The sequence below is a fragment of the Macrobrachium rosenbergii genome, chromosome 59 (assembly GCF_040412425.1).
Source record: "Macrobrachium rosenbergii isolate ZJJX-2024 chromosome 59, ASM4041242v1, whole genome shotgun sequence".
NCBI classification, from domain to species: domain Eukaryota; kingdom Metazoa; phylum Arthropoda; class Malacostraca; order Decapoda; family Palaemonidae; genus Macrobrachium; species Macrobrachium rosenbergii.
Window position 1 is genome coordinate 26,082,119 of NC_089799.1, and position 12,495 is coordinate 26,094,613.

The window sequence follows — 12,495 nt, forward strand, 5'->3', positions numbered from 1 at the left end:
AATCACTCAGTTAATAACGCTTACTGAAAAAATAATGTCTTCTACGAAAAGGTAATAAAACAGAATGTAAACAACAAAAGTCCCACAAGTTGATTGGTTGGCTAGTGTCATTCGACCAATGGTCGAGCAGTGCGGAAAGGGACCTACAAGATGATTGGGCAGACAAGGTTATTCAATAACCAATGATTTTGCAGCGCGGGACACTGACGTTAACACACCATTAGGTAGCATCGAACGCAAGAATCTCTGGTTATTTCCAGTCGTCTGTTGGAGCAAGCAATGGCAACAGCTCCTACTCCCGTCACGCGATAGACACAACATTCCATTTGCGACTCCATCTGTTTGTTTGCCCATGTCCGATCAAGGGAACAGTCATGGAAAAACCTATCTCTTCCTCAGCGCGTCAGGTAAGGAGAGATTCTGAGAGGTGGGCCGTCGGAACGGCCCGACAACCGTTAACAAGCGTTATTCTTTTTTTCATCGAAATCTGTGTGGAAGTTTTTAATAGTTTTTTTTTTTTTTTTTCGTTTTTAAGACCCTTTACTTGTCCGGTGCGTGATAAGCAAAACTATAAGTTACACCGAAGATGAAATAATAATCGAGTTTTGGTGCTCCTCACTTTTGAAATATTATTTTAGTGTTTTTTTCTCCTACCTGATACAGGTATCAGAACATACGCTTATATTAACGAGTGCATTCGTGACAATCCTTTGATAGAATAATCTTTAATCTAATTGAAATGAAACTCTGAAGCACTTTCGTATGGTGAAAGGTTTCAAACCCCACGTTACTCAGTGATCCTCCACCTTGTTGCTTTTAAAAAGAGAGGTGGTTTCAGATATGGGAACGTATATTAAGCTACGAATTCTTATGAGACGTGGAACGCATGCGCCCTGTCAATGAGCCAGCGTTTGTTTACTGTTTCATTCCAAATCGAGATGCCGACGAAGCTTCAACGCTCGGCAAAATTCAGCTGGCTAAACGAGCTTAGCTTAGCGATTAGAGATCACGATGCACATATTGAGAAGTACTGCCAGGCGAACAAGAATCTTGATTGTGGAAGTATACACAAACGGCGGCTCATGATATGCACTTACATATGTCTGATGACAGGTGGCTTCCTTATTAGGTCACTGACCTTACCAGTCATTGTTCGACGTAAGTGGTAGAAGAGCAAGGTATGCCGAATGAGTTACTGCCCTCCGCAGAAGGGTACACGCACGCATGCACATGCAACACCCATAAACACCCATACATATATATATATATATATATATATATATATATATATATATATATATATATATATATATGTGTGTGTGTGTGTGTGTGTGTGTGTGTATGTATGTATGTATGTATGTATGTATATACAATTTACATATAAATATATATATATATATATATATATATATATATATATGTGTGTGTGTGTGTGTGTATATGTTAGAAACAATCAACACACAATCACGTGTAGAACAGAAATAAATTTCTGACACATCAGGGTCGAACCCAGGTCTGTCAATTGTGTACGTAGGCTATTTGTTTAAACGTACAGTGAAATTTGAATTCAAACAATTATATGTGTACGTGTATGTCTGTAACATATTACAGTGTGCAAGATCGTCTCCGTCTGGTTCAAATTTCATTGATTGTGAATATGTGATGTTGTTAGGTCTGTGACTAAAATTCCTAATTGCAAAAAAAAAAAATTTAAAACCACATGTGCCTGATCTTTTTATATTAGTCTTATGTACGCATCTCGTGCTACTTTTAAAACATTTTCATAAATTAGGACCATAAGGGACTTTAACAGATAAATCAGCTTCGAGCAAACCTAAGCACACTGTCATGAATTTTTCACTGTGTATTGACTGCCATTAACAGTGTATAATGTTGTATGAATCTCTCAGCTGCGACCCATAAAACTCTCAACCGCGACCCATGAAACTTTCAGCCACGGCCCGGTGGTGGCCTGTGTTGTTGGCACCTATAGCTGTGCCAGACGCATGAGCGTAGGTAATTTTAACCTTAAATAAAATAAAAACTACTGAGGCTAGAGGGCCGCAATTTGGTATGTTTGATGCTTGGAGGGTGGAAGATCGCCATACCAATTTGTACCCCTCTAGCCTCAGTAGTTTTTAAGATCTGAGGGCGGACAGAAAAATAGACATCTCAATAGTTTTCTTTTACAGAAAATTAACAAGTTAGATTGAATTTATTCTCGTAGATACCTGCCCTTATGATTTTATTGTGGTCTGGGATTTTTACGAGATCTTGATTTAAAAATGAGTGAAAATCATCAAAAGAACTGAAAGATAAAATGTTGTGTTGGAAGAGGATTTCAAAATGATAATTCAAAAGGTCGCCAAGACTCACTCGACCAGTATAGAAAGATATTTTGCAGGTTAGGTTGAAAGATTGCAGAAACCACTCTCCTCGTGGACTTGATACGCACAGTTATCGTGGTGGTTCCTTATTTAGATGTATGTGTATGTATATATTATATATACTGTATATGTACTATATATATATATATATATATATATGTATATGTGTGTGTGTAATTTATGTTCATAAAAGAGAGAGAGATAGAAGTTCTACGAATGGTGTGGACCTCTCAATACTCACGTCCGTTTTTCCGTTTTCTTCTTTCGCTAAATAGAGAAGCAAACGTGACCTAATTAGCAGTAGTTATTAATATGAATGAAACCGCAAGTGTTACGATCCCAAATTAGAGCGACATCCATTCGCTGCGGTAGTGGGCCGAGCTAAAATGACATGACTTCCCACTCACGCAATTGCAGCATAATATTAGTAAGAAAGAGAGAGAAAAGCAAATGTCTTGTATTGGCTGTACTGTACGATCCTTTTAAAGGAAAGATGATCATATGCAGAGTGGAAAAATGTAACGTAGTTCACAGTTAATGATACACAAGAGAGAATTTTTGGGTAAAAAATTTTATGACGTCTCAAATGGGCGTCAACAATTTTATCTGAGCGCATATTCATCATGATGGCGCAACTGTTCTACATCTCTCTGAAGGTCAAACTTCCAGATCACTGTCATTAGGCACTCCAAGGACGCAGAATTAATACCAAAAGCCACCCCGTAGGCGGGTAGTGCCGTCAGGTGCACTGTACTAGGTATTACTTAGGGTTCTTTGCAGCGTCCGTTCGGCCCCTAGCTGCCGCAACCCCTTTAACTACTTTTACTATAACACCGTTCTTATTCTTTCTTCCAGCTTTCTCTCCACCCCTCCACCATTTCCTAACAATTGTTTCAACACTATTTTCACCGTTGTATGGCCTCGTAGGCCAGAAGCGCATGGCCTTTGGCCTACATTTTATATTCCAATTCCTGTTCCAGTACCATAAGCCAATAAATGGATTACGTTGTATCAGATGTGACCATCCAGCTCTCTGGAATCCAACTGTCATTGCCAAGCGAATGAGTGCGGGTTGCCCAAGAGCAAGAACCCGTGCTGGCATAAGGCCAGCTTAAACTAAAGGGATAGAGGCAAACGAAAACCCAAGAGCAAGGAGTAAAACAGACAACTAAAACCTTACATCTACTGCACGTGGCCGCCAGCTCTTAAGAAATAAAAAATTTAAAAACTAGACTTATTAATAAAGACTTCAGATTAACTTGAACCTACCTGTGCTGTATAATCATATGAGTCAGTCGACTGGTTTAGAGCGAATCCAACCAAAAATGCCACTAGGATGATCTAAAGAGTGGAGCAAAATTATGAGGAACCTGTCACGCTGCTGCTGATGTACCAGTTGCAAGCTAGGCTGAACACGGCTGGATCATCATTGAATTTGATCATCCAAAAATAAGATGTGGCCGTTTTATTATTCTGAAAAGAAACTATTGTGCCAGCTTTGTCTATCCGTCAGCACTTTTTTCTGTCCGCCCTCAGGTCTTAAAAACTACTGAGGCTAGAGGCCTGCAAATTGGTGTGTTGATCATGCACCCTCCAATCATCAAACATACCAAATTGCAGTCCTCTAGCCTCAGTAGTTTTTATTTTATTTAAGGTTAAAGTTAGCCATAATCGTGCATCTGGCAACTATACAGGCCAGGTCACCACCGGGCCGTGGTTAAAGTTTCATGGGCCGCGGCTCATACAGCATTGTACCAAGGCAACCGAAAGACAGATCTATTTTCGGTGGCCTTGATTATGCGATGTACAGAAAACTCGATTGCTCCGAAGAAACTTCGGAGCATTTTTTACTTGTTTAAATCTTTTGCTTAGTCGTGTTTTTGTTTGTGTCATAAATTAAAAGCGCCCGGTCAGGAATGTAACTGGCGCTAATGGGATAAACCTAAATTTAGAAGGTGATCATTAGGGAAATTTAGGAATTTTTAACACCCACGTCTGTCAGAGAAGGCGGCCTAATATGCGCAACACACAGACACACATATATACACATGTACTATACTATATATATATATATATATATATATATATATATATATATATATATATATATATATATATAATATATATGCATATAATGCATATACACAAATACACAAACATGCATTCTTACAGGGAGGACCAGCCCACTTTATCAAATTAGATTAAGAATACATTACCCTGTGAAGTCAACAAAATTCTCTTATGTTTATTAATTGTTTGAGTTAAAGCACAAAAAGATAGTGACATGGCAATTAACGAGATTTAAAAATTCAATTTTCACCAATACTAACAAATCCAAACCAGTCATCTGGATTTTTGAGTTCAACACAAAACAAAAAAATTTAATATAGGTTTGGATTCTTCAGTAATTGAACATTGAACTTTACTATCTTTATGCGCTTTAACTCAAACAATTAATAAGTACTAGATAATTTTGTATTCGTAATCTAATTCAAAAGAGAAAGTGGGTTGCTTACCCCTGTAAGAATGTATGTATATTTATACATATAAAATATACATATCAATCAATCAATCATAATGCGGTGGCAACCACGCGGATGCATAGGGCCTTGACAAACTCACGTTACCACATTCTGTCCTGGGCTAACTCCTCAAGATCTTCCCAACACTCGTCTCCTGCTTCCCGCCTCATTGTCCTCAACCAAGTCTCCTTTGGCCTATCTCTACCTCTTCTACCAATGGCAACCCACCCTGGTGTATCTCGTATTATTCCCTGTCTTCTATACACATGCATATATACACACACACACACACACATATATATATATATATATATATATATATATATATATATATATATATATATATATATATATATACATATACATATATAATATATGTGTGTGTGTATGTATGTACAATTACCCAAAAATGTTTTGCAACATACTTCAAAACTTTTCGGACAACAGCTTATAATAGCGACATCTGGTGCTATTTGGCAACTCAGTATGTAAGCGCATGAAACAACTGAACACTAGTGGTGGGTCCGAGAAATTACCTGCAGTTTCCCTTAAACAGGGCTTTTTCTTATACTGCTTACTGTTGTCATACTTTGCTTAATTATAGGATGTTACTATAATACTTCAGAGGTCAACGCTGTTCTTATGTTTTAATATTTTCATCTCCAACTGCCATCATTATCTTGTTTCATCTCCTTCAAATGTGTGAACTTTGTATAGGCCTACGACTGCTATAAGTTGAACTATTAGTCTTATTAACATCAACAAATACGACTTTTGTAAAGATTTGCTGGTAGAACTATATAGTAGCTCCGCGGCAGCGACTGCCTTCTAACTTAACTTTTCTACAGTTTTTTGGTTGCTAATTATGAATTTACCTTTAATTTTTGGCGCTCGAGTGTAATTAACCTGTAATTAACCCCTGAAATCCATCCAACAAGGGGTTTCCGTACGTGATCTTCACAAGACAAAGCACGGGTACGTCTGTTTCGAACGGTTCATATCCCGTCCGGCAAGTGCAATAGCTTAACGTATGGGTACCCAACCCACGCCCACCGGGCCAGTACTAAACACGGTGAGGGGACATTCCACTTGGCCGACAACAAACAGGTGCACCGCCAGTATCAGAACCCCTAAAGGTATAGAAAAAACCAGTTGAAAAGGTAAAAACAGGCGCGGGGCTAATATATAGAATAACCGATTTGCTTGCACGTTATTATTAATCAAATTTTTGAATGACTAATCCTATGTGTATTGTGAACTAGAGAAACTTCATATAAAATATACTGAACTAGACTAACAGATTTCACATCTATTTTTGTAATACATAGAATATAATTGCACACACACATATACAGTATATATATATATATATATATATATATATATATATATATATATATATATATATATATATATATATATATATATATATATATATATATATGCCGTTATCATGTGTAATTTCTCATTTCTTTCATTGCTACTTAGGCCTATCATTTTGATGCCTCTTATGAAGTTAACTGAATATATAACGCCTATTTTTGTATTTCTTATTATCTAAGTTTCTAAAGATTTAAAATTAGCAAGAAGTTCAACATTAATTTAGTTAATGCTAAATGCCAGCAGTGAAGAAGACTACCATGCTCATCAGTGGAGAATGTCTCCTCCCCATCGCAAAAGATGACACTTACAAAAATCATTTGGCCACTGGATTATATTATAATGCAAACCCTAGCCTCTATTCTTTGTGTTTCGCAGATATGAAGTGTTTCTTGGCAGGAGTATGATGAAATAATGTCATGGTCTCATGTAGCCTGTTACGGATGGTTTGAGCAGCAACTTGAAGGGAAAGCATAATGTTCTCTCTTTATAGCAACACCGGTTGTCAGGGGAGTAAGGCGGAGCTCCTTCAGTGATCATCCGATGTTGATCCTTAGCAGTAGTGCAACAATGGGGTCGTCCTCCACTTTTTACAATGAATTTATCATATTTCCTCGTTCTCTCTGTTGTATCCCTCTACGCATGGTTGTTTTATTTACGCTAAGCTGCCGAGCAATATCTACAATAGAGACATTAGTCTAAGTCACACGATAACATACGACGTTATGAGATTTTTTCTTTTTGGTTTTTGAAAACAATAATGGTTGAATTCTTTCTTTCTTTATTTATATACAATTTCACTGATGATTATTCAATATTATTTTATTAGTCAATGAGCTTTTATCTGGATTCGAAATATAGTTTCTTCTTTGATTCCTCAGGAAGCCTGTTGAAATGTGGTAAGGCTGAGAAATGAATAGTTTGGGGTAAAGACAGTCAGTGAGCCATGAAGTCACATCCCCTTGTGGGTTATTGCCTTCAGTACACCTTATGTGGTGCACTGTAGACATTACTGAATGTTCTTTGCAACGTCCCTTCGGCACCTAGCTGCAACCCCTTTCATTCCTTTTACTTTGCCTCCATTTATGTTCTCTTTCTTCCATCTTACACTCCATTTCCACCCTCTCCTAACAGTTGATTCAAAGTGCAACTGCGAGGTATTCCTCCTGTTACAACTTTCAAATCTTATTATTAATTTCCGTTTCAGCGCTGAATGACCTCATAGGTCCTGGCACTTGGCCTTTGGCCTAAATTCTGTATTCTATGAAGTCACATAATTGTGATATCTAATGAAAATCTGAAATGAGGCTGCTTGACGGGTATTTTGTGGCCTCTCGGGCTCTGAAGAAAGACTCTGCTTAATTTCTGGGAAGTTTCTAAGATGATTTCCGTTGAAAAGAAAGAGAGAAATAGATATTTCATAAATGCCATGCGCAATCCACTAATGATGGCTTTGTGCGGAGTAAAGTGAAGGTCAGTTGTATGCCTAGAGGTTAGAGGTCAAATAGAAATTTGACTTTGGTCACAAGATCCACAAGCATTTATGTGCTCCTTTTTAACCTTCCTTTCTTCCTTCTTGCTCTAGGACCACTCCAACTCCCTCTTTTCACTGAACGGTTGAAAGTGCCCCAGTGCTTAGCTCTATAGCCAAAAATTCATAAATCAAAGCAAATCCCTCACAATCCTTGATAGCCAAAAAAAATTTTAAACCACCTCTGTTGGTTGTAGTGTTAGAACCCCTGATGACAGTATCAACTTCTGTGGAAACGGAACTCATTAGTTGTAAGAGGCCCCTAGGCCAAAACATGATTTCATTAATTCCTGGCTAAAAATGAGTTCTAGAAACAAGTGTCAGGAACAAACTATCCTGAAATTGAGAAGCTATTGCGTAATTCATGACGTCAACGCTATAGATATAAATCCGCCAGATGTTTTATGAATGAACAACCATTCACCCTCACAAACTTCATGATAGCGTGCTTAAATTCGCGCCAGTTTGTTTTCCTAAAATCCACCAGATGTTGTTTTAGGAGTGAACAATTATTCAACCTCACAAACTTCATGACAGTGTACTTTAATTCACGCCAGTTTGTTTTCCAATTTTTAGGAAAACAAACTAGCGTGAATTAAAGCATGCTGTCATGAAGTTTGTGACGATGAATAATTGTTCTTTCCTAAAACAACATCTGGCGGATTTTATATCTACAGCGTTGACATCATCAGCCAGAATTTCCGCGACTTGAAGCCAGGGAGATTCACAGTGACTCTAGTAATAGTAAATATCTTGGAAATTATATAATTGTTTACGACATAAAAATATGATACTCATTTTGTCAGTGGTATCTGATTAAAATATTCCGTTTTTCATGTACAGAGGCAAACAGATATCATTAGTTTTCCCCCATTTATTGTTTTTTTTTTTTTATTTCGTTTAACAGTCATGAATGCAGAGCTGCTGGTTTAAGTAACTTACTTGCAACAAAAATCAGCTGGCATTTCGAAGCCATTCAGGATTCTATGCATACATACATACATGCATATCCAGCATTTATATATATTTCTTTATGCGTGTGTGCTTTGATTTACTATAAATAACAAGTTAAAAATAACGTGCATGAATCATTGCTTTTAGGCACAAAGGTTTTAACCCTAGCCAGAATTTAGGAATGGGGAAATGTCTTATAAGAATGAGTGTTCCGTAAATTTTCCACTAAATAAAGCAGTGTAAATGGCTATTTTATGTAATAAACCGAATTAAGTAAATATATTTAAAGAAAATTCTTGTTTCTTAGACTACAATGCACCCCTTCTTTTATTAGTAAGTGAAGGAAAAACAGATCCCATTTTTGGAAGGCTATCTGTTATTGGGTATATAGACCCTATCATTAACTCACGACTTCAATCCCAAGACTTCTTTTGGCAATAGTAAGTCTGCATTCCATGCAATTTCTCATCGACGGATTGTTTTTGTTTTTAAGTCAACCTGACCTGTTGTCAGCGCAGCCTTGGTTTTACGAGCGGCCGTGAAACTGATCTCCCGAGCTTCGAGGCAAACCATGTTCCCCTCTGACCCTACTTTGTTTTCTGCTCTTTGTGTATTTCTTGGACGAAATGCTGGTTTCAGATTGACTCTCCATCTCTTGAGCATGTAAGTGATTTTCTGTTCACTACGGTGGTTATATTTTTAGAGAACTCAGTTCGTAAGCTGACTTTTGAGACTGAGGTGATTTTGTTGAGCCTCTCTCTCTCTCGTCCTACGTGGAGTACAATTCGGTTGAAATTTACAACAATGATGCGTTCGATATTTTTACACATTCCAAGGGCTTTCTTTTTTTTTATAAATTCCTGAGGATCAATATCTATAACCAATCTTTTATTTTCTTTATTATGATCACACAGAGGAATCCTTCGCTTCCATTCAGCTTTTATCGTATTTCTTGTGTTATTCCTCTTTCATTGATATTTATATGTGGTCTCCTAAGTACAGTTCTCTTGTTATGAAAAACTTCTCGGAACAAATATATTAAACTGGTAAGTGCCGAGTTTAAAATGTTATTTATGTCATTTTAATTTTATCCGTCAGTTTGGATAATTTATGTAGTAATTTAGGGGGGTCTTTTGATCCTATCCTTAATAGTTATAATTTGCATTTATGAATTGTCCAAAGGGACTGATCAAATGTTCTCGCATGCTGGCAGGACGTTCCTAAACCTGCCATATTCATCCGGTTTCTCCTTATGTGCTAATCTCACTTCCTTCTTATATAACTCTCCTTCTCTTTCTTTCCCTTACATAACTGGCCCTAATTCCACTGATAACAACATTTTCACAGCTTTCTCTTTAACTTGAACTTATATCTTGCTTAATTCTCACTTCCACTGATAGTGATCAGTTATACCTCCAGCCACTTCTCTTCAGGCCACTACATCGATCAAGTTTTTCTTCCACCCACTCATTTAACACATGAGATAACAAATTCATGCACTCACCATTTCTCTTTCCCAGGTATACTACGGCCATTTCCAACCGTCCAATCAGATCCAAACACAGTTCCACAAGAGTATTTATTCCCTCTCATTTACTGTATTAAACATCATCTCTGTCTTCACTTACTTTTGTTTTTCAGTTACCTAGAACAAACTTCCTTTCACATTCTCCAAATCCAGCATGCATAGGTCCAGACTCTCCCGAAAACATTCCCTTTCACTCTGATTTTATCCTGTCCCTGGACATTATACAATCCCTGTTACAGGTTTTTCCTCACCTCCATTCAGTCTTACCCTTACTACCCACTGCCCTCAGAGCCTTCCTGGAACTGCACTACAAGCGCTACCCCTTTCCATAGCTCTACACCTTTTAGATATCATAGACACAATCACTTTACTCATCTCTTCACTGTACTCACTCCTTATACACATTTGTCTCACTGTGTCGACTGCACAGACTGTGACCAATGAATGGAAAGATGAAACACAATTGCTATCCGTATCAAGAGACAAATTTTCTTTTTAATCTTTTAGTTATTGACAAGAATTCTGAATTCATAGACAGAAAAGTTGTAGCCACTTCGAAACAGCCCACACATTTTAATTTCAATGTTTAATTTCACGCGGTACAAACTGACATTGGATATAATAATTTGGTGTTTTACACATTATTATAATTTGTCTATAACTGTTAAGCAAATTTCTTGCTGCTATGTGTGGTAGATGTGACTGGCGTTTTTGGGCTATTTGTTAACGTGTGTATGATTTTATCAAGGCCACAATACTGAGGTTCCATTCAGTAACAAACTGGCAACGTACGTGAAATTCAGATTAAACTATATATTTTTCTAAAATCTGGCTGGAAATCTTTTTTGCTCTAAATTTCACTCAGCAAAGAAAGAGAGGTTAGGTCTATGCGTAATTAACATGTTAATCTGGAACTTTTTCTAAAAATGACGTAATTTTCGTGAATATTGTTACTTGTATGTTCTGCAGTTATTTTCAGAGTAGCATAACGAGCCAATTTGAAGTCTTGTTTTCCAGAGTCAAGTAGTTCAAAAGTGACACATTGTGGCCCATAAAGCTTTCACCGTTTGATAGTTGTGCTCTGTAGCGCTAACAATAGAATCTAGTATAAAAAAAAAGTGCATGAATCCTGAAAGCCCCACCTTCTCATGAGTCACCTGGTATTGTTTTGTTAGGGTGCGTCCAAACTACAGTAAAATATGTCATGAACACAGCGGTAACGTAACTCTTACCTATCGCAAACTGGTTGAAAAGACGTCAAATATCGTAAGTGGAGAACGAACCTTTGGCCAAGGCTCGATCGTCGTATGAAGTACTGGTTAGAACTAACAACAAGCCATTAACTTGTATTCAACCTGTTTGTGATTTTGCGATACGCCACCGAGGTTTGTTGATGACGTTTTACTAGTGTGGACGTAACTAGACTCATATCCACATGACTGAAATCGTTTTCACCTTCGTATCCTTTTCTTTGACCAATAAAATTCCCATACTGGTCACAAAAAGACACCCTTCTGACAGTATGTACAGCACCATTTGTTATTAATGCTATACAGAAGAGACGTTTCGGTTTAAGTGACTGAACAATTTTTTGCCAACAAGTGAATGAAAATTAACTGGAATAAGATTTTTTGCATCATTTCTGGGTATATCCTATCTGCCATACTTCAATTTTCTACTATTTATTTTTCCTGAGGATGCAAGACTGCTTAGAAAACACTAAAGCTTCGGAACGAATAGTATTTAGGTAGAATGTAGTCAGTAATCATTCTTTTGTAAAAAATAACTTGATGTTGACCGGACAGAAAACGGTATAAACTGTTAAATTGGAACTGAAAGAACCTCAGGGAGAACACATGTCAGGGGTGCTTTCATTGTGTTTATATGCCAGAGCACACCATTACATTTCATTGAAGCTGTCGTATTCTCTGCCTGTCCTCGTGTGTTGCGGTATTCGATGAAATCAGCAGAGACAAAACGAAGTTCGATTTCAACTGAATCATGATCTTGAATCACAAAGGTTTTTGGGATGATGTGACATACATCTATACCTAAATCATCAACAATAATGGAATACTAGACTGTATTCTCTTAATCTTGAAGGTTCAAAGTTAATCCCAATAATCTTTAGAGTTCAGCTTCACTGCATCTGATTTTACATTTCACTCTTTATAACACATCAAGACAGAGATT

General features: G+C 37.2%; 1 protein-coding gene across 1 annotated transcript in view; it reads left to right on the top strand.

Moving 5' to 3' along the window:
- The first annotated feature begins 236 nt into the window (after positions 1-236).
- LOC136837541 (facilitated trehalose transporter Tret1-like) overlaps positions 237-12,495 on the top strand; it is a 22,433-nt gene continuing 10,174 nt past the window's right edge. Inside the window, exon 1 of the mRNA XM_067102387.1 lies at positions 237-407. Within this exon, the coding sequence (XP_066958488.1) occupies positions 375-407 (33 nt within the window). The 5' untranslated portion in view covers positions 237-374. The remainder of the gene's footprint in view (positions 408-12,495) is intronic.